The 26,997-nt window shown below is 36.6% G+C and overlaps 1 protein-coding gene and 1 pseudogene across 5 annotated transcripts; one reads left to right on the forward strand and one right to left on the reverse strand.

Annotated features, from left to right (window-relative positions):
- The first annotated feature begins 1,266 nt into the window (after positions 1 to 1,266).
- On the forward strand, positions 1,267 to 14,918 carry LOC127788678 (sm-like protein LSM6A). 5 transcript variants are annotated; one of them, XM_052317236.1, is made up of 5 exons: positions 1,267 to 1,453; positions 9,468 to 9,625; positions 12,862 to 12,999; positions 14,313 to 14,426; positions 14,503 to 14,918. In XM_052317236.1, the coding sequence occupies exons 2-5, from the start codon at positions 9,562 to 9,564 to the stop codon at positions 14,547 to 14,549; spliced, it is 363 nt and encodes a 120-aa protein (XP_052173196.1). In that variant the 5' UTR covers positions 1,267 to 1,453; positions 9,468 to 9,561; the 3' UTR covers positions 14,550 to 14,918. The 5 variants fall into 5 exon arrangements, with proteins under 5 accessions (XP_052173196.1, XP_052173199.1, XP_052173201.1 ...); XM_052317239.1 differs by lacking the exon at positions 9,468 to 9,625 and adding an exon at positions 2,631 to 2,695 and having other exon boundaries at positions 1,270 to 1,453; XM_052317241.1 differs by lacking the exon at positions 9,468 to 9,625 and adding an exon at positions 2,631 to 2,695 and having other exon boundaries at positions 1,270 to 1,449.
- A 565-nt stretch (positions 14,919 to 15,483) lies between these two features.
- LOC127788730 (2-alkenal reductase (NADP(+)-dependent)-like) lies at positions 15,484 to 26,368 on the reverse strand (annotated as a pseudogene).
- Positions 26,369 to 26,997: the final 629 nt, after the last annotated feature.

The following is a 26,997-nucleotide window of genomic DNA, read 5'->3' on the forward strand; positions in this document are numbered from 1 at the left end:
ACGTTTGGAATTGGTCGACGATATTTGTTGGCTCGTTCTGGTGTGGTGGATTCAAGAGGGAGAAAAAATGATGTCTGGTGTGATTTCTTGGCCCGCCAGTCCGTCCCTGCAAGGTACTTCGATGCCCAAGTCAGTGAGCGAGCAAGTGCAAGAATATGCGTAAGTGGGCTCAAGATAAAAAAACGTACCCCCTGCTCTTAAAAGAGTTAGTTGATATATAAGAGGGGATGTCCCCCTACATGCATAATATGTCTGCAGGAGATAGGACAGAATACCTAGCGCCGGCAAAGACGTCCCTACAACAACAAGGTGCCGATGGAACCCTCATTAAATTCATCACTAATGAGGATGGGATCTGCCATTAATGAGGATGGGATCTAAGGTAAATGCACGAAAACCCAGACACGGTTGTAATGATGTTGTGGCGAAGGGGCCAAGATGAGACCGGCATGGGCCGAGGAAATGGGACTGAATGGCTCAGTTGGGGCGGCCCTCGGCTTGCTAATACATTGTGGCATACGTCACTTCTGTTATGCGGGTTGACCAGCTGAGCCGACAAGCTACAAGAATCATTGGGAGCTCGTTCGAAACATAGTTGGGAGCTTGCTCGAAACGTAACTGGAAGCTCGCTCGAATACGCTGATAAGTTAGGGGCACTATCGGGAGCTCACTCGATCCCCACCGTTTGAGCCTGGGTCCTCACACCGTGCAAGCTTGCTTTAACGAGCTCAACTCGATGTATACTACGTCTTAAGCGGTTGGGCTAGCCCACTAAATTAAGTCCAACCCACATGGAGTAGAATGGGAAATACCCATAACAATATTTAATTTTTTATTGCTATTAGCTCAATATAAAATCATTCAACCTTAAGGAGTTTTTCAAAATGTTTTGCATATCATCAAACAACAAAATTTATTAAATATATTTTTTAATACATATTATTTTAATAAATTAAAATATAAATTTCTCAACCGTACACATATACATATACTTATGTAGACATACTTGCATATATGTAAGTATGCATCATAAATACAAATGTATAAGTATATGTGTACTTATATTGTAAAAACCAAAAAAATAAAATAAATAATAATAATAATAATAATAATAATTAGTAAATATAACAAATATGAAATATATAAAATGATATATTATTATATATATTAAAAGAGAAAAAGAGGCAGCCGGATCCGGTCGGATCCCGCCACCAAGAAAGGAGGGCCGACCCGTTTTGAAATGGGTCGGCCATAAATTGGGGGAGGGGGGGGGGAGCGGGAGCCGACAGGCCTCCCCCACCACTTCTGCTCTCTCTCTCTCTCCCTACCATTTTTTCTCTTCAAGTTTCTCTCAAATACACCCACTGTAAATCACCGATTTTGCAAAATCCAACCGCCCGATCTTCGATTCGACCGGATTTTCACCTTGAAAGTGGCCCCGATCTAGAAGTAGGTAAGTCTTTTAGTTTCATCGGCAATTTTTTCAGTATAGATCCATTATATATACATTTATGCGCGCGATTTGGGTGTCTGGCCTGAAATTAAAACTTAGATCTACGAAGATCCGGCCGTCGGATATTGCTGATTTTTGGGTATGTTGGTCGACGGGGGTAAGGGTGTCGAGTGGTTGCCTCAGATCGCCGGAAAAATGCCGGCCGCGGTGGCCGGCGGCGACTGGCAGTGCGTTTTCAATTGTGGCCGAAAATTAAAAATTAGATCTACCAAATTCCAGCCGTTAGATCTGCCCATTTTTGGATATATTAACCCTCATGGCCGGCGGCCACTGGCGGCGGGGGTTATGGCTGGTTTAGGCTTTTTTTGGGGGGTTGGCCCATGTTGGCGCTGCCCAGCTGGTTCAGGGGCCAGCCCAACGTGTTGGGCTGGGTCTGGCCCATTTGTGGTAGCCCTTGGGTCGGCCCAGAACCCAAGTTTAACCCGTTTAATCTTGACCGTTGATTTTGACCCTGTTGTGACATTTGTATTAGATTAGATTAAATTGTAAATCGTGTATCTTTGTATTGCTGCATATTTTTCTTTCCTGTTTTAGCATTAGATTTAATTGCTCTTCTAGAAGGTTTGTTTCTAGAAGGAGCCAGCTGTCTCTTTGAATTAGTTATTCAGTTAGGCGGTTGTTAGTTAGTTGTTTTATCTTTCTATCTTGTGCTCCGCTCCCTTATATCCTATAAATAGGGGTCGTGGATAGGAATGTAGATAGAGGAGTCTTAGTGCGCCTGTATTCGTGAAGTATTGCTTTCGGTTTACTGTCTTGATTTGGTGATTGAGTGCGAGAGGTAGGGAGTGGCTGGTTTGTAGCTTGTATTCCCTTGTTTCCCTATAGCTTTCAGTGTATATGGGCAGGAGGGGTTAAGTTCTCGTTGTAATCATCCCTTGGGTGTTTCAAGATAGTGGATTTCAGTGGTGCCTAGCAGTCTGGATGTAGGTCTTGGATTTCAAGATCGAACCAGGATAAACCTTGTTGTTTCATGTGTGCGTTTCTCTCTTTCTGGTGTTTGCTTGATCTTCTTCTGTTATCAGTGTGTTCTTGACATATATAGTGAGTTGGTTGAGTTGAGAGAATTAGTGTAGAGCTGTGAGATACTCTAACAGACCCCTTATTATGTTTGTTGTAGGGCCGGATTTATAGGATTTTACTCGACTTCCTCCCCGGGTGCAGACTTGAGTTAGTCCTTTCCAGGCGAGTAGAAAGATTATGTTATGTTTAACTTATGTTCTTTCACGTATATACTGCCTCATGCATAACTTATGCACGATCTTATGTGATTTCTTGAATAATATGCAAATTGTTCTAACTGCACGAAACATTTTCATCCTCCTGGGAGAGACATATGCATAGTGATTATGATAGGATACCCTAAATGTTTCTTATTCTTGGATTATGCAAATTTTTGAAAAATGGTGCATTTTAGGCACTAGGTATGGTGATAGATAGATTTTGGGATATGCATAATGTCATGAGAAGAACCGAATTCATGGAATTTTTTAAAATTTTTACTGCTCTAACTTTTTACTGTTATTTTATGGAATTTTTTAAATTTTTACTGCTATAACTTTTAATTGTTATAAAGTTTGTTAGATTAAGGGGTTATCCATGTGCAAGTGGTTATAGGGTGGCAGAAGGTTGTTATAACCATAGAAGAGTGTAGAATCTACCTTAGCAAGGTTCCACCATCTTGGCAACTTGTATAAATGTCCAACGATTATCATGGATTGGGCATCAAGAATATTGAAGAGAATTCTACTCTCTCTCTCTCATTCTACACTCTATACTTCGAGAGCGCCTTCCCAATTCATACCGAACTAGGAAGGAGAACATTGTCAGGCTTAGGCTATGACAACTTTGGTATTAGAGCTCGATTCTCGGTCGGAGCTCTTTTGGGGTTGAATCAATGGTGGAGGGCACTCGCATGAGGAATCTCAAGTCATAGCTGTAGCAAGTTAGCTCGACTTTGACAAACTCCAAAACAGAGCCGATCAGTTGGAGATCGGATCCAACCGAAATCATGAAGCTATCATGGCGATGGATTGTAAGATGGAGAGCTCAATTGACGGGCTGTAACAAAAATTGGATGGGGCTCTCTCGTTGATGCGAGAGGATATGGGGCCACAAATATAGCAATTCATGGTGATGTTAACTCGCCAAAATAAGGTAAGGATCTCTCTTGATTTTTCTCCTAGGGAGAGAACCGAGCCTATTTTACAAGGCAATAGGATGAATTGTAGGGAGTGGACCTCTGAAATTGAGATGGATTTGGAGGAAGAACTAGAAGGCGTGATGGACAGGGGAAGGGATGGTCATGTCAACCCTCATCAATCGAGGTTTCCCATGCTCTAGGTGGAGATCCCAATGTTCGAGGGGATTAATCCCAGATGGTGGTTAAGAAAATGTGAGAGGATGTTCAATTGGTATAACATACCAAAAGGCTAGAGTGTGTGCTTAGCCACGGCATACTTCAATGAGGTAGTGGATGCTTGGTTTCAAGGGTGTACCTTGGGTGAGAGGGAACTATACTTGGGAGGAATTCTTAGAGAAATTGTGTGAACATTTTGGTGAAAGGAGCATGATGGACATCATAAAGGAATTCAACAAGTTGAGGCAAATTGGGGATATGGGGGCCTATCAACGAAGGTTTGAGGAATTGAGATATCTTATGATCAACCATAACCCTCACCTCTCAGCAAGGTAGTTAAAATCGAGATTTTAAGTGAGATCTAAAAATGGTCCATAAAATCGGATCTTAAAATCGTAAGATTTTAGAGAAAATTAAAAATATCCTTTAATTTTTGTAAATATATGTTTATAATAACATAATTTTATAGAAAATTAATTAATATCACTTAGTAACCTGATTATTCCTTAGTATAGCTCAAAAGACCATGTTTCCAAAATATAGCTCAAAACTCACAGATTAGGCAATTTAGAGGCAAAATATAGGCAATTTAGAGGCAATGTTATAAATTGGGAGCACTGACAGCTTTTAAATACACTCAAGAAACCAATCAAACACCCCTCAACACACTCACAATTTACTAGCCAACACACCACAACACAAACATGTAATAAAGAACAGAATTTAAACAAGAACAGAATAAGAAAGAAAACATGCAAACCACGTGAGGAGCCAGAATTTTATCTTAATTCATGCCATGTGAATGACACTACATCTAGCCTTGAAACTACCACCCAACAACCTTCTTTATTGATGGATAACAACATGTCTTTCCCTCTTTCTCTCTCTCACGATACAAGCCTTCCCAAGAATCAACAAGATTATTCTAACTCACAACTTTCTCACTCTCTTGGCTCTCGTGAAAACATAAAGAGTATATGCGATTTTTTCTCCCTTAGCCTCCTTGCCCTATTTATAGAACATAGAGTGATATTTCCTAGGGCCAGTTATGTCATTTCTGGATTTGCCCTCCATTAATAACTAATATTACAAGAGAGCCACCTGCCTATCAACTAACCCATAACCGTATACAAAACACTACATATTAACCCATCACTAACTCGAGACAATCTTTAACAAATCTCCACCATTGTCTTGAGTGTGATACCTTCCATCTTCATCCATCAAAACCTTTGGCTTGCTCTTCCTTTGGTTTCCTGCATGATAACCTGATCATCAAATCAATCAACAAACATTAAGAACATCAAAACAATGCTGTAAATTTCAACAATGGATCACCTTGGACAATACTTCTAGCTGCATATCCTATACATGCAACTCTAATTAGGATTTATCTTCCTCCTGGACTTTTTCTAATGAATACATTCCTAACACCAATATGATTGGTCTCTCCATGGTGGGACTGAATCTGAGCCAGGTGGACTGCACATTAGCTATTCCAACTTAACTTCACCTTAGCATCCCTTTAGGATTTCTGCTGTATACCCCAGCAGATTATTCACCCTAAATTCATAACTATTCTTCTAGACACACTCCACCATAAACCAAATCCATGCTTAGTGCTATTCATTTAATCCCAAAGTGTCCAATTTTTTTTTTTTTTTCACAGCATCACATCAACAGTGCACCATACTCGGATTGGCCTTAACATTGCTAGACTTTATTCCTAACTCCCCAAAAACCGGCCTTTTAGGCTTTACCACTGTCCTTCCTTCTCATGTTTGTTTCAAACTTAAAGGCTGCTCACCTTTTCCTTTTATTTCTCCTCTATCTACCTACCAATCTACCAAGATATGCTTAAGATTAGGGTCACCTAGGCTTCCTTAAGCTGTCCAAACCCTATTCCAACCTCTATGCCTTAGAATTTCCAGCTTCTCCTTTATCCTACACTCTCAAATACTGACCTAAGTTCTCAGCTACACCTTGAGAGTCCTCATGGACAATTTCGGAGAAGTTTCCTTACATTTCACTAGGCATACCATTGGAATACTCATAGCTTCCTCATGCACTCAATTTTAACCTTTGGACTTATCCAATCTTATATCTTACCTAAGGAATTACTATCATACCTAGTGAGACCTTCTAAGCAACCAATCCTTGTTTACCTTTCCCTCTAGCCTCTTATCCCTTGGCTACACTATAAGATCAGTTTTTCCTTAGTTTCCACATGGATAATTAGCTATTCATGATACCTATTTGATCCAAATTAAGCCTTCATGTGCTGCTTTAACCAATGGCCATTTGTCTGGCCTTTTTCCTAGACTTTTCCCCATTTACAACACCTTCCTTAATTCTCAAATAGACACTTCACAACACTCCACTAATAACTAATATTACAAAAGAGCCACCCGCCTATCAACTAACCCATAACCACATACAAAACACTGCATATTAACCTATCACTAACTCGAAACAATCTTCAACAGGCAAAATATAGCTTAAAATTCTTTAGAGAATGCTTCCAACATCCTCCATCAGATTTAAGTTGCAATTTTTACTTGATTTAACATTGATTGCATACGTAAATCAAGACAAATAGGTTGTTAAAAGGCTTTTGTACTAGATTAGGGTTTGTAATGTAAGAGAGATGTCAAGGTTTAATTTTTATATAAATTCTTCTGGAAAGGTATGTGTCTAGAAGGCTGATCGGTTCTCTTTTAACTGTTATTTAGGGGCAGTCGGTCAAGTTGTTATCCTCGCCTTATAAATAGGGGTCGAGAAGTAGGCTTTGGACATAGCTTTCATTGTGTTTTTGTTTATCTTGTGCGAGTATGTGTTGCGTATGAAAGAGGGTATATCTTTCGGGTATCAACTCTATAGCTTTCAGGTTTTATGGGTTGTGTGTGAGAGTTGAGGGTATAGGGCACATGTAATCGAGAATCATCATTCAAAGATAGTGGAGAAAGCTAAGGGCAAAGCCAATCTGGACGTAGGTCTCATTTGAGACTGAACTAGGATAAGTTCTCTTGTGTTTTTTTTGTTCTTGGTTAAATTCTTGTATGTTTTCTATTTCACTTTTGTATTGTGAGAGTGAGAGATTGTTCGGGTGTGTTTTGAGGGTTGAGCGATCATATTAAGAGGTGAGGTCTACGCTAACAACTTGGTATCAGAGCTTGGCGCCTCTGAAATTGATCGAGAAATCAAGAACCTCAAGACAAGGGAGATGATCTCAGGGAAAAGAATGGCACCAATCGCCTCACGATCAGACATTGACAAGTTTGATGGAAACAATGATTTCGAGCTATGGAGGATCAAGATGGAGGCACTCCTTTGTAGTCTTGATTTGGAGGGGGCGCTAGAACAAGAAGATATGACCAAGGGGACATCAACCGGGAAAGAAACTCAAGTTCTAACTGCAAAACAGAAGGAGGCCTGGGTGGAGATTAAGAAGAAGGCTTACGGCCTTCTTATTCTAAGTCTTGGAGGCAAAGTGCTCAAGGAAGTGTCAAAATTGAAGTCCGTGGCGAAAATCTAGAAAAGATTGTAAGACTTGTACCTCAAGAAGGAACTCTCCAGTCGGTTATTCCTCAAGGCTAGGTTTTTTAATTTTAAGATGCATGATCATTAGAAACTTCAAGATCATATAGACGACTTTAACAAACTATGTTTAGATTTAGAAAACATATACGTAAAATATGAGGATGAAGACAAAGCCTTAGTCCTTCTCTATTCATTACCTAAAACCTATGAGTAAACTCTCTTTAGAAGATGTAATAGAGGTTTTAAACTCTAAAGAATTGAGAATTAAAATGGACAGTAAATCTTCCCCTGGTGAGGCTTTAACAACAAGATCAAGAAGTTTTAAGAAAGACTCTAAGAAGAAAGGTAAATCAAGGTCTAAGTCTAGGACTGGAAAAGGCCTAATAAAATGCTATTACCTTCAACAAGGTCACATTAAGCAGCATTGTCCTAAGAGGAAGAAAGACCATGCCGATAAAGAAAATTCTGATGGGGGGTTAAATATTTGTGACACTGGGTATGATAGTGCAGATGCCTTAACAGTGACAGAACAGACAACTAAGAATGGGTTATGGACTCAGGTTGTTCCTTCCACATGACTCCAAAGAAGCATTGGCTCCAAAACTTTAAGGAAATTAATAGGAGAAAGGTCCTATTAGGAAATAATTATGAATGTAAGGTTCAAGGGGTGGGGGATGTTAGATTAAAGATTCATGATGGAACCTTTAAGACCCTCACAGCTGTGAGATATGTCCCTAAACTTAAGAGGAACTTGGTTTCTCTTGGGGAATTGGATAGGAGTGGTTTCTCTTAAGAGGAACTTGTCCCTAAACTGTTGATTGGTTCTTTAAAACGGTCGGTTGTTTCTTGAAACAAGTTAGTTGGTTTTTTATTATTTTTATAATTGTTGTCTGATTATTCAAGACTGTTGATCGATTATTTTAAACTATTGACATTACAATATGCATGCTCTAAGTTTTGTTGTCAACTGATTTTGTAAACTTAAAAGAGTCTAATATTTTAGAAATAATAAAGATCTTCCCCTAATCTTGAGATAATTACTCAACTAGCGTTATGTTGTCTCCTAGAGTAAATGCATGATCAAAGGGGTCAACGGTTAGCAAAAAGGGTCAATAGTTAGGGTTAAACGAATTGGGTTTTGGAATTGGACCTACCCAAGGGCTTCCACAACTAGGCCAAACCTAGCCCCAAAACGATTGGCCCGTGGTCCTACCTAACAGCTCGGCAACGCAGTTTGCACAATCCCTTCCTCAAAACGATTGGCCCGTTGTCCTGCCTAACGACCCGGCAACGCGATTCGCACAATCCCTTCCTCAAAACAATTGGCTTGTTGTCCTATCTAACGGCCCGGCAACGCGGTTCGCACAATCTCTTCTTCAAAGCGATTGGCTTGTTGCCCCGTCTAATGGCCCGGCAACGCGGTTCACACAATCTCTTCTTCAAAGTGATTGGCTTGTTGCCCCGCCTAACAGCCCGACAACGCAGTTCACCCAATCTCTTCGTCAAAATGATTGGCTCGTTGTCCTGTCAAAATCTCTTCCATTTCACCTTGAGGCAAAAAAGAAGAGTGGAGGGGCAATTGTTGTACCATGAAAATCAAAGGATTTTTTGAAGAAAAATTAAAAGGCTCGCGACAGTGTGTCGCGAGCCCCATTGCGGCAAAAGCATTGCTGCAAGGCCTTGTAACAGTGTGTCGCAAAGCCTTACGACAGCAGCCTTGCCGCAAGGCCAGCCTTGCGGCGAATCCTTGTTTGGGGCAATTTGGTTTTGCAACTGCACACCTCGTGCATGACCCATCCAACAATTGACACGTGTCAACACTAGGAATCCTTGAGAAGCACACCCTATAAATACCCAGCTACAGGTCATTGAAAGGGGCTATCTCCGATTTCGGTACAACTTTGACAACATCTTTACTGTTTTGGTGAACAATTACCTGGATCCAGTATTGACTTAGGTATCAGAAGGTTGTCGCGGACGAGGAAACCCGTGAGTCTTCTAACCTATTCTTTGAGTATCAATAAAGTAATATCCTTGCGGCGGGATGCTTGTGGCCAGGAGGCTTGTGGTGAGATCCTTGTGGTGAAGGTGCTTGCGGCAAGATCCTTATGACGAGGAGGCTTGTGGCGAAGGTGCTTGCAACGAGACCCTTATGGCAAACTCCCCGACAACAACATTTCTCGCAGCAACCCCATTTTACAAGACACTGAGCTCCAGTAGGTCCCACATCATAAAATTTAATTGTTGTATTTTGGCAACAACAGTAATAATATCTGCAAGGAAAATTTTCAATTTCACTGAGACTAAGCAATTATTCACTCCGCTTTTTTGAATGTTACTTTCATCCAGTTTTTTTATTTATTTATATTTTATCTATAATTTATTTACATTATTACATAAATATTATAGCATAGGCTTGCAGGTAGTAGTTGTAGGCCTATTTTCTTATAAGTTGCATTCCTAATATCTCACTAGTATAACAAAATTTTCTTAATATCAATCAGTACACTGGCATTGATTAGTAATTTAAACGAGATGGAATTATTTTTATTTTATTTTTTATATTGATACAACATATACCAGGTTGATATAATACAATAAAAAATTAACAACTATATTTCACAATAATTAGTATATAACTCCCAAAAAAGTATAAAGTATATTGCGTGATTGTTAGACTCATTGACATACATGAACTTGTTATAAAATATGAGAATAAGGTATATTTATTAATGCCACTAAATTGAACGAGACACACAATAAACTAGATTGATCACCAACCATAATATCTCCTTTCAATTGGGGACTTAATCGAATTATTTCAAATGAAATATTTTAATTTGTAATTTTAAATTATGTTGTTTAAGTAACACTTTTTTTTTAGACATTTCAATTTTTTTTAATTTCTAGATTAAGTTTAAGATGGAGTTAAACTTAAATTTAAATATTTTTAATAAAAATATACATCAAAATAATAAATTTTAAATTAAAACGTCAAACAAGTTTATTAGATAATTTATTTAGGTTTTGTTTGCCATGGGGGGATTTTGATTTTTTCAAGTGCTTTTGAAATGCTGCCACTTGTGGCGAAGTATTTTTGTATGTAGACCAAAAGGTAATATTTTATTAATTTGTGACTTAAATACAAAATAACCATTTCATTATTGTGATTGGATTGTATTGTATTTAAAAAAATAAAATAAAATCCATATAGGTTAATGACCCAATATATTCATAATGTAAATGCATATTCCAATCACTCCCTTGGGCCAACTCTCCCTATATTTCTATATCAATGCATCTCTTTCTTTAAGGCCCAAGGGGAGCCAAGCCCATGTGACAATAGAAAACCACTAGGGCTCCCCCCACTGCCTTCTTGTTCTGTCCCGTTACGTTCTCTCTCTCTCTCTCTCCCCCAAGAACGCTTTCGTAAATCACTGATTTTGTGAAATCTAATCGTATTTTCACGGTGAAAGCAGTCTCGATCTACAATAAGGTAAGTCTCTTAGTTTTATCAGGCTTATTTTTAACATCAATCCATGATATATATATATATACATACGCACGGTTTGGGTTTGGCCAGAAGTTTAAGCTTATATCTATGGAGATTCAGTCGTTGGATCTTGCTAGTTTTTAGGTGTGTTGGTCGATATGGATAAGGTTGTTAGGTAGTTGCCTCTGATCGTCAGGAACCACTGGCCACGGTGGCGGGTGGCTACTGTCAGTGTGTTTTTTAGTTTTGGCCAAAAATTATAAATGAGATCTATGAAAATCCAGCCGACAAAGGTTGCCGGTGGCCGCTGATGTTGACGGTTGTGGCTGGTTTAGGCTGTTTTGGGGGTTGGCCTATGTTGGTCGGACCCAGATTCATGGGCCAATCCAAAGTGTTTGGGGCTGGGTCTAGCCCAGTTGTGGCAGCCCTTGGGTGGGTCCAATTCCAAAACCCAATCCGTTTGACCCTAACTGTTGACCCTTTTTGCTAACCATTGATCCCTTTGATCTTGCATTTACTCTAGGAGACAACATAACGCTAGTTGAGTAATTATCTCAAGATTAGGGGGGGATCTTTATTATTTCTCAAATATTACTCTTTAAGTTTACAAAATCAGTTGACAACAAAACTTAAGAGTATGCATATTGTAATGTCAATAGTTTAAAATAGCCGATCGACAGTCTTGAATAATTAGTCAACAATTATAAAAAATAATAAAAATCCAACTGACTTGTTTCAAGAAACAACCGACCGTTTTAAAGAACCAGTTGACAATTTTCCATTAGATTAATTGATTTTTCTAGAATTTTCAAGCTATTTTGTTTTTCTTGCATTTTTCAAACTATTTTGCCATACGTGGAGAATAAGAGAAAGGGAGAGAAAATGTATGTGAGTATACTTTTGACATGTTAAAATTTTTAGCATATGTGAAATAATGATAGAGGAGAAAGTGTAATTAGAGTTGGAACATTAGGGGAGAATTTTTATTATTTCTCAAATCTTAGGAAACAGTGGTTCCTGAAGGGCAAAGAAAAGAGTAATTTGATAATCTTGTTAGGTGACAATGAGGCGCCCCAGCCAAGAGGCGTCTAAGGGAGTCCCAAATCTTTCATAACACTGTGAGTGGGTAAATTGTATTATGGTGGTAATTGTTGTATTAATATCTCCAAGCATCTAGTATTCTATATATACTATTCATGGTTTCATTCCTTAATTACATTTGGGAAAGTAGAATCCATGTTGTTTGAGCTGCGCATATTGACATTTATGGTTGACTACATTTCTTTAATTTGCATTTGGGAAAATATGATACATGTTGTCATGGACTGTGAATGTTGATTCTTATATGCAATATGTTGCTTGTGGTACTTTAATACTGAATGATAGCATAAAATGTGTGTTAATGGAGTAACTAGTTATAATCCTGTATTGCTAACTAGAGTAAAAGTTAGCCCTTGGTGCACCACATATATGTTTGGGTGTGAGATTGTCCACCTTTGTTGGTGAGAGAAGGTCCATTGAAGTAGATTTGGTCCGCCATCCATGTTTATATCCGGTGAGAGAGGGTTCGCTGAAGTGCATTTGGTCCGCCGAAGTAGATCTTGTGGGTGAGAGATTGTCTGCCCCAAGTTCCAGAATGTAAGGGGGCAAGAATGTATGAATGTTAGGCCCATGGAATTTTGAAGGTGTTGGGAATTTTGATGGAAGGAGTGTAGTGTTTAAATTTGATAAGGTAGCTTTTCGAGTGCATAAATTGTAACTCCTCATGAATGCTTAGACAAAGATTGTTTTGTTTTCTATTCATAAAATAAAAAGATTTTTTTATTTTAGTTTTGACTTTTTTTGGTTGAGCAGAGTGTTATATAGATTACTTTTATACGGTAGACCTGCCAAATTCAATGTGCTATCAAGTTACTTATCATTTCCCTGCATGCTTGTTTAATTTTTATCATTATATAGGTTCTGGTATTAGAAAAGAAGAGATGAGCGGAACCATGGAGAAAGGGTCAACGACTACAAAAACTCCAGCAGATTTTCTCAAATCTATTCGTGGGCGACCTGTTGTTGTCAAATTGAATTCTGGTGTTGATTATCGAGGTAGTCATTTCATCCCTCAAACAGTCCACTATGTTAATTTGTTTATCATTTTTACTTCTCTTACTACAAAATCTGCCAGGCTTTCTTTAACTTGTTTTTGAACTTGATTCGTAGTTCTGCTCCACTTGCTAATTGAGATATGTGGAGAAGCTATTTTACCTGTAGATGCATGTGCTTGTCTCTTTTGCTCATCAGTTTGTATATGTAGAGAACTAGTTTTGTAAACTTTATTTAGATTGGAAGAATACAGGACAGCCAATTAGTTCGCCTTAGTTTGTAGTTATACCAAAACACATAGTAATATGCACTTTAGAATAATGTTGTTATATAATGCACTTAAATACATTATTACTTAGTCATGCTCCCCTGTAGGCCAAGGCATATACGTGATGTCTAACACCATGCCGACATCTGAAGCGTTTGTAAATAAAACTACAAGTTGACCATAGACTTAATATGATTAGTTTTGATATTCTTTAACTTCCATTCAATGAAGTCACTGTCACATGTTTAGTCCTTTCATGGGTCCCATCACCATACCATGTCTCTTCAAATAATCAATGGGCAGATGTCTTTACAAAAGGCCTTCTTACAACTAGATTTGAAGAAATTACATGCAAGCTGGGAATGGAGAATATCTACTCACCAGCTTGAGGGGGAGTGTTGGAAATATCACAATTTACTCCAAGTAACAGCTGGATTTATTTCTTAATCTTATGGTTGGAAAATAGGAGATAAAAGTATAAAGTGATAAGGTGATTTGAAAATTAGAAAACTCCTAAAACAAATGACGGGATAAGGCAGCAGACAGCTGTAAATGGCAGATTCTATAGAGGCAATCAAGGATGACTTTTTGTATTAATTGGGATGACTTTTGTATTCTTTCCTTTTGTTTAAGATTCTTAAACTGTAATTTATGAAGTTATAAATCGAGAATAATCCAAAGGGGCAAGAGGTCTTGGCTTGCTACTATTCTTACAAGAAATGAAGTGAATATAAATTAAAGATCATGAAAAGAATGGCTGTACTGTTCTAGGCTCCCTCACTTTAACACCCACCCACCAAAGGACAGGGTGCGGATAGAATTTGACTTTTTTCCCCTTTTATTTTCAGTGAGCGGTACATCATAAATCGTATGTGGGTTCTTCCTTTTATGTGAAATGTGTATGGGAGACTTTCTTCTGTTCCTATCTAACATTACAATGTTGCCTCCGTACTGTGCTGCTGTCTCCTAAAAATCTTGTGGCATGGTTTGGATGATCCACCAGTTCCCACACTTCTGTCTGAACTTCATCGTTCATTTCACCGTGCAGGTATTTTAGCCTGTCTGGATGGATATATGAACATAGCTATGGAGCAAACAGAAGAATATGTTAACGGACAGCTGAAAAACAAATATGGTGATGCCTTCATTAGGGGAAATAACGGTAATCTGATAGTTACTGTAGTATCTAAACTGATATCTTGTCATTATCAATGATCGTGGCTTCTTTTCCGATGCAGTACTCTACATCAGCACATCAAAAAGGACGATTGCGGAAGGAGCTTAGTTGGCGATGAATATTGGAAACCTGCAATATTTTCTGTCGTAGATTATGTGGATCCAGGAAATGATTGAGTTGGAATTTAACTAGAAAGATCCTAATTTAGTTGTTTGCGAATCTTGGTATCCATAAACCAGTAGAGTTATTGATTTGAAGTCGCCATAAAATGATTCCTTGAGTTATCATGTTTCTGGCGATTTCAAACTTTACCGGAATTGGTTTCTTTTAAGTTATAACTGATGGTTATGCCTGGGGTTAGTGGTTAACTCTTGCCGTGGCCATTTTGTTGCAAGAAATCTGCCATACCTGTTTGTGACTTGGAACAGAATGAAGTCAATTTTATTGGTTGCCCTAGTTTGTGGCATTGTTTTCTCATGATTACTTGGAGGAGTGTCATTTTCTGAACTCGGCTGTAATTGCAGCTGCAATGACAATTTTGATGTAATCATGGTGTCATTCTGTTGAATAATGCTGGCATATTTATAAAATATTAAAAGGTACATCAGATGCGTCGAGTGGATGCGGACACGTTAGAAATTGTTTCTACTGTGGACGTAATGTTAGTCGACCTACCAAAGCCACAAGTATAGAATACTGAATTAATCACTTTGAAAAACTGTTAAAAGAAAAACATGTGGGAAAGCTCTGCTATTGATGGAAAGCGATTTGGAAAGCAATTGACATGCATACATACCAGAAAACAATTGATATATATCGAGTAATGAACTTCACTATCTAGTGGCTTTGGCTGCGATTTAATACATGATGAGCATGCCATATTCCAATTCCAAGTTATATTATTTCGAACCTTATGTGACCCCAGGCTTTCTAGCCAATCTTTAGCTTTAAACTCTCACAAATCAACACACAAGCCCATTCATTTATTTTAAGCTAAACACTCGCGAAATATATCACCTTATATTAATATTACGTATCATCATTATTCACAAACAACTACCACAACTTGTTTTCCCATATTGTGACCAGAAAAAGGGCCCAATTAGAGCCTCTGGCACAGCCTCCAGGCCGATTCTATCTTCAACATATGCTATCTTTCCTTCTTTTATATTGGGCAGAATCATGTCCAAAAACTTTGGATACTGGTGATAGTAATCATTAACTAGGAATCCTTCCATAAGAATCCGTTTTGTCAGAACAAGTTGTGTACACCTTCAGGTTGTTCAAGGTTGTACTGTGAGATCATCCCACAGAGCAATGCGGCCATGGAGGTTCATGTTGACAAGCACTACATCAAGTATCTTTCCTCCAACATTCTCCAAGTATATATCTATGCCACTGGGAAAGTACCTGACAAGTAAATTATTGGATGTAGAGAATGATGGGATTCAACTTAGGTAAATTAAGAACAAAAAAGAATGGCACCTCTTATGCACCAGGCTCCCGCTTTGTGAGGGTTAAGAGCTCTCTTTCTCTCTCTCTCTAGCACAGGTGCAAAAAGGTTGTTTCCATAACTCAGTGGCATTCTAGTCACAAAGGAGAAACTGCATTCTTGCTACTAAGGCTCACCTTTACCAAAAGTCACTTTGTTATAAGCCCTTCTATATTGACTAGAACTTATGAATCAAGTTTTGTCACCATATAATTGATCTAAAAGTGGAGTCACAAACTCCCAACATGACTTGCCCACCCCCATGCCATAGTTATCAAGGGGCACTATTGAACAATGATTTCCAATAATACCAACCGTTCCATCTAGGAATATGCAAAGTTCCTAAAGCATGCTACTAAATATATCTCAAGAAAAGATTAATACTCACCTTTTTAGAGCTGCATCTAAGTCTTCCTCTTCTTTATAATTAAAAGCTTCATCAAACCCAAATTTGTTTTTCAACAAATCAACCTAAATTTGAAAGTAAAAGAAAGAAATACAACCATCAGAAGAGAGAGAAGCAAATCAATGAAGATGACACTATACTAGAATATCTTTGAGTAAAATTTCTACATTTTTTTCCGTAGACAAAACATGACAATTAACATTTGATTACCTATTTGAGAGAGGGCAAAATTTAAAGGGTAACTAATTCTTGAAACAGACAATTAAGTTGGAACATGTTTAAAGCAGCATAAGTATTGATCTGCACAGTTGAAAGTCAAGCACCAAGAGATCTCTCTCTAAAATATGCTCAAGAAAAATCTACATTGAACAAAAAATAATTGTGAACCTATTAGCATCCTTTAACCAATGGTTTTACCATAAATAGCATTTGGCATACCTTTTCTTCGGTTCCAGCACTTCCAACAACATAACAGACTAATAATTTTGCAAACTGGCCAACAAGCTGACCAACAGCTCCAGATGCCGCTGAAACAAACACACTATCTCCTTTTTTTGGAGAGCATACCTCATAAAAACCCGCATAAGCTGTCATACCCGGCATACCTACAAAATACAAATGCAAAGCAGACTGGTTAGCTCCCAACATAGCATAACAGTCACATTAACACTAGGCCATAGTTCCATTAATTGGGGCCAACCAAATGCAACAAGAAAAATAAAGACAAGATTCTTTTCAGGTCCCATATACTTTTACTGGTTGGTAAAATATTTCAAAACATTTATTTATTACCAACCAATAAAAGTGTTTGGGGTTGGAAACAAAATGCATTTATCGCATCTTAATGAAGTGCCCTAGCATTACCCTGAAATAAAATAGCACTAAAAAGGTTAAAGTAATATGAACATAACCAAGATGAAAATATTACAGTAAACCCAGGAATGAACTAAACTAAAAAAAGAACCAAAGGTATTAGTTTGGTTCAGTTCTTGGGTTTATGGGGATCCAAGGACATCCCTAAATCTACTAAAATGTTTAATACAATCCTTAAATCAAGGAGAATAGTAGACAAGTGGAGAAAACGCACTCTTAACAGTCTAATGCTTATTTAGAAGAATAAAATAAACATTCTAAGTAGTGAAAATTATCGAGGAATTAAGAAAGAGACATACTATGAAATTCCAAGAAATGGTAACTGCACAATGATTAAAGAAGAAAAACTATGGTCTTTGGAAATCAATTTGGTATTATGCTTACTAAATCAGCAATAGAAGTTATCTACTTATTGAGGTAGTTTGTGGAGAGGTTTTAGAGGATTTGTAGATGATGTTCATAGACTTGAAAAAAGCTTAAAACATCTCAAAGAAGTATTGTGAAGAGATTTAGAGAATAAAAGAGTCTTAATTACTTATAAATAGGTTATAAAAGACAAATATCATCATGCAGAAACATGTGTTACGACTTGTAGAGGAAATACGAAGGCATTTCCAAACATATAGTTAGATTATATATCAAGAATCTATAGTGAACCCTTAACTCTGTACTTTTTTATAGACAAACTCACAAAAAACATAAAGATGAGTTGTCTTACTATATGTTATTTGCAAATGATATTCTCTTAGTGGATGAGACAAAAAAAGGGGGGTGAATATTAAACTCAAATTATATAGGAATACCTTATAATTCAAAGGTTTTAAGTTGAACAAGTTAAGAATTGAATATATGAAATGTAATTTTAGTGAAAATATAAGTGTTGATAATATGATGGTGAGACTTGAAAACAAAAGTAATTCTTAGAAAATATCACTTTAGATATCTTGAATCAATTATCTTTTTTAAAAGAAAAAAGAGGTTATTGAAGATGTTATTTATAAAAATAGTACAGGATGGTAAAATTTTATGCGATCATAAAATCCCTTTAAAGCTAAAAGGGAGGTTATATTAAGCTACTATAAGTCCATTTTTGTTATATGGTGCAAAATGTTAGGTAGACATGCTAATTATGAGTAAGATATGAACATAACTAAGATGAAAATGTTATGGTAAATGTGGAATCATATAAAAAAAGACAAAATTAGAAACAAGACTATCTATAATGAAGTCAGAATAGTGCATATTGAAGATAAAATGCACAAGATACAGTTAAAATGGCATAAACATATGATAAGAAGACAAATAAATGAACTAGTGAGGAGAATTGATATGATGGAAGAAGTTTGTAGCAATTGAGGCGAAGACAAAAAAGAGGACGAAAAACCCTCAGACACAACATGACATATAAAAGATATAAGGCATGTGCAAAGATGACTACAGACCTAGAAGATATGTAGCCAACCCAATCTACTAGGAATAAGGTTTGTGATGATGAAAAAAGGTTAGTAGAAACTACGATTGCATAACATTTTTGTAGAAGCAAGCATTATAACTAAAGTTCGAAACTTTCAAATTAATATACAATGTCTCATGGGATGAATTATTGATTGGAATAACAAAAATCTTTGCCTCCCGAGATCTTTGGCAATGACTCATGAATTATCCAAAGATAAATTATACCAAGGATCTAGAGAGGGAAATTAAAGTGTAGCCTATAAAATTCACCATGTCAATAAAAATGGGTAAATACACCCCTTGAACTTTGGCTATTTGACTCAAACACCCCCTAAACCTTAATATTGACACGATTAGTCCCTAAACTTTTTAAAAATTAGCCACAAACACCCCATTTGTTACTTACGATATTAAGTAAATTGACTGTATACCCCTTGAACTTTGAGTCTTTGGCATGGACACCTTCTGAACTTTTAATTTTCTTCAAATCAGTCTTAGCCTTTTCAGAACAATTGATTCACCTTAACCATAGGGATTTAAGTGGTGTTTTAACAATCACATTGTAGAATAGCCTTCTTCAATCTTTTATATCTCAAAATGCAAATATTCAGATCTCTTACATTCAAGTTCACATCCACAACCATCAAATACCAAGCTTATAATCAAGAGTTGGGGAGATATCCTATGATTCTGAAGAAAGTTCATGATAGAACCTCTTTGATAGATTTTAATCAAGAGCTTTGTTTGTTTTAATAGATAATGGAATTCAAAATAAGGGAGCAAATGGTAACCTTCGGAGGGGCTAGGCCATATTGTTATGGATGTAGCTAAAATTTTCTTCATGGGCATATGTTACAATTATAGTGCAAAACTTAAGAAAATGGCAAAAAAGAAGATAGATTAGGCTCATGCATTCAGTCTATCCATTAATGAAAATTTCTAGGTACAAATAACATAATAAGGGAATCAGTATTACCATCTTGAAGTTCCAAGAAACAAGGGAAGAAAAGAAAACTTTTTTTAGTTTCATATGTTGTTATTATTGTCATGCAGTTATATTGTACAAAGAATAGAACAAACACATTTTCCATGTAATTATATATAGATGCAACAGAAGTTTGAGGGAAACAAATGAAATGAACATACCAAGGATTCCTGTGTAATAAGAAAGAGGCACATCTGCATTTTGAATTTTAAACAGAATTTCCGGTGTTGTAATGAGACTGTACTCTTCCCAACCAGTTATTCCCCAAACCAAGTCACCCTTCTTGAAATCAGGATGTGCAGAATCCATTACTCTAACGACTCCATACCCAGTTATAGACTGCACAAAAATGAATTAAGGAAAAACACAAATGTAAACCGATTACAGATGAGGACACATAAATTCCATAATATTGTAGTTATTATAGAACTTGCCACGTGGTTGAGTTGGGAACCATGATTCTAATTTTTAAGTTGTGGGCATTCTATTAATTTGGGAAGTATCTCATTCTTTTATGCATTATCTAGGAAACATAGTCACTATCTTTGAGTATTCTGCCATTTGGTATGTCTTTTTTTGTGTAATTGAGAAATTATATAACTTTGCATGTTCCTAACTGTTGATTTTATGTGATTCAAAATGTGTTTAATATTTTTTATCAAATTGATAACATGTTGTTACATGATATTAAGATGCATATTATATTTGTTTTTAGAATATGATTATGTCTCATTATAATTGTTGTTAATATAATGCATGTTATTATTAGTTATGGGCTGTTGAGTTTTATTATGGGCTGAGCCCATATCTTTTCGCGGTGTTTGTCCATTGCTGGCCTGAGCCCATTTTTTGGTCCATTTGGCGCTGATATATAAGGGCTTCCAGATGCCCTAATGTCCAGAACTTTCTAATATTATCTTGTGCTCTCTCTCTTTGAAACCCTAAATTGGCGATTCTTGAAGCGAGACACATTTTATGAATCCTTCATTCTGATCTCTATTTCAATCGGTTGTTTGGTTGCTTCCATAGTAAGATCTAATGGTAAGAACGGTTTATTGCTTAATCTCTATGTGTTTTAAACGCCTGAGGCGTAAGAGGTTGATAGACTGATAGAACATATTCATATTCTTGATCGTGAGATCGGTATAGAACAGATCTATCTTGATCTTGTTGTTTTGTTTCTGTTTTTCAGTTGTATTGCAATATTGTATTTTCTTTCTGGTTTATGATCTTGTAATCTTTTGTAAACTTGAGATCTAGTGGATTGACTAGAGGCGGAGCCTATGCCGTGAGTAGGATATATTGATCCGAACACGTATATTGTTGTGTCTTGTATGTATGGTTTCTGGTTTAAAGTTTTTTTGGTTTTACTGTTTATCGCGCTTGATTTGTGTTTGGCCGAGGAATCAGGTTGTTCAAAACCTACACTAACCATAGAAACACCTATTGTCGTACTCACGTAATAAGAAATAATTCAAACTTTAAAGCACTAAGCGAAGAGGTATTTGCCAAGGCCCTTTGTCTTTCCATTTGCTAAAAGCCCATAAGACTCCTTGATTCCATTGTTGCCACGGCCAAGTAAATTTGGCTCTCCTTCGAAAGAAATTCAAGATCTTTCTCATGTACAGTCATCCAAAAAATAAGTGATTGTGTCTCTTTGCTACATCTTTGCACAAAAAACATCTATATGGAAAAGAAATGTGTAAGTTCATATGATCTAAAGTAGACAATCTTTTCTTGATGATCAACCAAATGATGAAAGCGTGTGCTGGAATCCTTGAACTATGCTGATATTTTGCCTTTGATATAGTTTTGTTGATGAAAAATAATTGTATTTTGATGATGAAATTATTTTATTAATAGTTAGTGCTCCAAATTACTTTTATATATTTTATTAAGTACCAAAATGAAAATTAATTTTATTAAGCAAATCTAATGCCAAAATATTGAGCCAACTTTCTCTATTTAATTAGTAATTTATTTTTTAAAATAATATTTTGAATAAATATACAAATTGAAATATCAAATTATTTTGGATTAATTTATAAAATATTTTTTAATAGTGTATGAATTTCCAAATATATTATTTTCACAAAAAATATTTTTCAAGTAATTTTAAAATGTATAAAAATTTTATTTAAAAAAAAATTCAAATAGTAAACAGTAACGATGAACAGTGATGGTGACCAGTACCCTCGACCGTTGTGAATAATGTTTTGACCATTGTGAACAATATTTTTTACTGTTGTAAGATTTGATCGTTGGAATAGTGTCTTCAAATGCCTATAAATATCCTCAAATTCATTTGGAAGAGAAGCAAGGTGTCAATTATACATATCTAAAGCATCTACAAGTTCCCAAACACTCTGAAGTGAATTTTCAAGCATTCCAAACCTTTCAAAACTTCATCGTCCACTCATCAAAGAGTCACAAGGTAAAAGGACAAAAGCATTTCTAGTCTATTTCGAATTTCTTAATTGAGGTAAAAAATTTATCTTTCATTGTCTTTAATATTTGTATTTAATCATTTTATTTATTTTTCTCTCACAAAATCTTTACATTCATAGCATATTAAATTGCTTTCAAGACTTGTAATTATTTTGAGAGATTCTGTATTTATGAGATTCATCTCTTGGAATTTTATTTATTTTTTTGTATATTCTCTTATATTTCCTACCTTGTTGCTAAAGGGTCTACTTATCATATTAGCAGGTTTGTAATTTCTAGCAGATTATGCTAAAGGGCTTATTGATTTTAATAGGAGATTTTTAACTGATTGCTTGAAAATCCTTAATGAGGAACTAAAGTAGTGGATTAGAGTTGGTTAAGCCAAATTACTATAAATCCTTATTTCTACTTCTTTGCATTTACTTTTACTTCATTTATCTTGTTAACTTTTATCACTTGCTTATTTTTCTAAAATCTCATTTATTTGCATCAAAATTTTATTTTCCAACAAAGAGGATTTCAAATTCAGTTAAATTTTTAAAATAACCCAATTCACCCCTCTTGGATTGTGGTGTCATTGCTATACAATTATAACATATGTCACACCAAGAAATGCCAAGAAATTCTCACTTGAGGGTGAGACAAGGCATAATAGGCTTATTTGACCAACAAAACACCATCCTTAATTAGTCGATGTTCATTAAAGAATATCTTATTACTCCACCAACGAAAGAGAGGGCATGGATTCATAAATCTCTACTGGAAGAATAAGATTCCCCTGTGGCCAACACCAATCCCTTCCCTCAAAAATTGCTGAGACTCTAGCCTCTGTAGATAGATCCACTTGTCTAAGCAACTGTAAGGAATATTGCTCAATCAAAATGCCAAAAGGTGCCATAGATCATACCATAGGAAGGCATTATGCTCATTTCCAAGGTGCCATTGAAAATGCCTACAGACCCTATCTTGTAGCAAGATAAACTTTCTCCAATATGGAATATGGAGAATATAGAAGTACCGGCCCTTAGAGTGCACCCATTGAATTCACAGTCTCCTTAGAATTTTGTAACATGCGTCAGATGAGCTTTGCAACAAGAGCTTGATTCCATACAAAGAGGGGTTTTATACTCAACCCTTCTTGCTCCTTAGCTCATCATACCTCCTTCCAAGCCACCTTAGTTTTGTGGCCATTCAGGTCAAAACTGCTCCATAGAAAAACTTGGACAATTTGCTCAAATTCCTTGATTACATGCTTAGGTAAGATAAACAGAGAAACCCAATAAATATGAATAGTGGAGAGAACAAACCTGACAAGTTGAAGATGCCCCCAAAAATGATAGAAGCCTACCCATCCACACTCTAACCTACTTCTGAACTTTATCCAGAATCGGCTTGCAATCTCCATAAGAAAGCTTAGTAGTAATCAATGGAATGCCTAGATAACGAATAGGAAGAGTACCTTTTTGAAAACCAGAGTCCAAAACCAACTCTTCTTTTAGGGTTTCATCAGAGCAAGATACAAAATAATCACTTGTTGTCAAATTTGCTTCAAGACTTGAAGGGATCGCAGATATATCCAGACATGATTTTAGAGTTTCCACATAAGCTTTTTCACCATGAGAAAAAAAGAGCAGGTCATCAGCAAACATCAACATGATGATCATGGACCTCTCACAATGCCAATGGTATTGAAAATCATCTGCCTAGGAGTGACATCTTACAATCCTGTGAAGAACCTGCATAACTAAAACAAAAAGATATGGAGATAATGGCTCTCCTAACAAAGATCACTACCCTTAGAGAAGAAACCATGAAGATCTCCATTAATTTTTACTGAAAACTTTGATGTTATACAAGCTCAAATCTAAGCACAGAACCGGAGAGGGAAATTCACAACGCAAAGCACCATCATTAAGAAATCCCAATCCACAAAATCATAAGCCTTTGCAAAATCAACCTTCACCACACATCTAAGCGGCCCTTTGTTAAGATGATATTGGTGGAGGAGCTTTTGCTCTAGAAGAATATAGTTTCCAATATAGATCTCCCCATAACAACAACAATTTGAGAGATATCCACCGAATCAAGAAAGACTACCTTAAGCCGATTAGCTAAAACCTTGGAAATAAATTTATAAATGATGTTACTGTTAGATATAAGCCCTTACGACCAGTTCTAGTGACACAATAGGGCTTGATCTTGTAATTCTTTAAACCTTATTTAATGGCAAGTTTTATGTTTAATTGAAATTGCAATATGATTTGAATTGAACATACAAATATCCTTTAATATAATAAGGAGTGGATACCATTCTTAATTGTTAAGAATAATCGAGACGGATAATCCACAATACGTTATACTATAAATATGTTCCTGATCATAAAGTTCCTAACTTGGATAATTAGTAACTCGCAAAGGCTGACACATCGTCTTCCTCCTTGTTAGGTATAAGATACCGAAAGACAAGATTGGTGGGTCTCATACCACTTTGTATAAGATACAGAAGGAAGACGAGTGGGTGCTCGTTATAGGAACGAGTTCACTGAACGGGACTATTAATATTGAATCACATGGGTTTTATCTCACGGGTCAATGATTTAATATTAACTACGGATTTGCATTAGTCCTTAGACCTGAGATGACATGGATATCTGTGTATTAGTGGATTAAGATATCAGCGATATTATATGGTTGTCTTAATCAGGGATAGCCGTACGTATCTATGTGCCTAGTTCAGTGACACACGAGGTATATGTGCGTCAGACATGGAATCTATTACCTCGAGATATACGAGGAGGATGTCCTATGCGATCCAATAGTCACTTGACGATAAATCCTTGGCCGAGGTAATATGATGACGGAATTTGGATTCCGTAGAGGGTGTGTCATATTAGTCAAGTGTGATTATTGGATTTGGTCATACGACGAGATCGAGAGATTTGACTTACTGACCATGATCTCATATCTCGTCAGGATATAATATGATAGAGGGACTGTATTGCAGGGCACCATAGTGTAAGGTTCACATTCCCGCTTCACATTAAATTGGGTAATCATGACATATTGCTAGATGTCACTCATGTTTTACGAGAATTAATAATTGATTAATTCTCGTTGCCAATTTAATTGTGAACCCAGAAAGTCCTACCCAATAGAAGTCGTTTTAAAAGAAAAATGGGCAAATTTAGTAATTATGGAATTACTAAATTATAAATGTAATTATTTAAGAAATAAAAATAATTAAATAAGTAATATGATTATTTATTTAATTATTAATTTGGATTGGGCTTTTTGCTAGTACCTAAAGCCCGGCCCAATAGCATTTAGGGTTTTAGGGTTTCTTATCTATAAATATAACATTAAACCCAAAATCCAATCAATCAATTAGTTGAATCAAAACGAAAATTTTAGAGAAAATTTCCGAGTCCCTTTTTCTCTCAAGTCTATTGAAGTCTTGACGATTTCGGGTGGACCGACTTAGCATCTCACACGTGGGAGATATCAAGCGGGTTATCGGCAACGAAATCAGATTTCGTTTCGAGGTAATTTTTCGTTTTATGTCTTCGATTTAACCGTAAGATTTGAAAAACGTGATACCAATAAAATCATATTTTATTTTCCGCTGCGTATGATCAGATCAATGTTTTCTAACAGTTACAACATGATATTAAGCAGCATTGACTAACCATCTTGATTGGACAACCTTGGGGATGAAACTAATAATGATAACATTGACCCCACCTTGAAAATTTCCCCACTAAGAGAAGCTCTGAATAGCATCCACAAAATCAACACCCACAATATCTCAGGCTTTCCTAAAGAACTTGACCGTAAAACCTTGTGGACCTAGGGCTTTGTCTTCACCTATGTTGAAGAGGGTCTACGAGGCTGTTTAGCTTAGCGGTTTGACCGCGTATAAGCCATTTGTGCAGCTGATCTGTTATGGTGCGTTTGATGATTAAGTGTTTGGCTTAACGTTTCAACTTATACGCTATTCACTGAAACGCTGCTATAGCAGCGTTTAGCAAAAGCTGGTACCCCCCAGCTTTGCTAGAAAACGCTGCATCGTTGACCAACAAAAATACCAAAATATCTTACATACCAAGCTCTCTTCTCCGAAGCTGTGCTTTGCCATTACCGCCACTGTTGCCATCGCCCCTCCTCCATATCGCCATCGCCATCGTCGTCGTGCAGCTAGGCCGCCGCAAGCAGCTCGTGTTGGTGGGTTGCACCATCACCTGATCTCGTTCCAGCCTCGATCGCGCCATCGCCTCATCTAGTTCCAGCCTCGATCGAGCCATCGCCTCAGCTGGTAGGTCGCGCCATCACCTCGTCTGGTTCCAGCCATTGCCTCATCAAGCGCCGCCTTCAGCTTCGATCGTCTCCTCCTCCAGTGGCGTCCCCAACCTGTAAGTATATATACACTTACAGGTGTATATATATTAATGGTAGAAAAAAAATAAAGGATGTATGTATATTATAGTGATATATTTTTTAATAAGTAATTATAATTTATCTATTTTTTATTAAAAATAATATTTTTGTAATTTTTATTTGTATTATTTAGCATTATGTCTATTTTAGTTTTTTTGTTAAGTTTTGACAACTTATCAAATTTTACAAACCAAACACATAACTATTAACTAATAGCTTAAAAGCATATTTATCCAAACACACTATTAACTTAAACACTACACAACTTTTATACTAATAGCTAATTAACTTAAAAGCTTCAATTAAAAAGGGTAAGCCAAACAGCCTCTTAATCTCCTCCACTGTAACAAGATGAATCAGGCATGTCCATTGATCATACGAGAGATCTCTATACATACATTGCCACTTCCACAGGGCTCGGGTGACTGGGGGATTGCCTAGGACCCATAAACTTCTAAAAATA

Source organism: Diospyros lotus, chromosome 13 (genome assembly GCF_014633365.1).
Source record: "Diospyros lotus cultivar Yz01 chromosome 13, ASM1463336v1, whole genome shotgun sequence".
In the NCBI taxonomy this organism is placed as follows: domain Eukaryota; kingdom Viridiplantae; phylum Streptophyta; class Magnoliopsida; order Ericales; family Ebenaceae; genus Diospyros; species Diospyros lotus.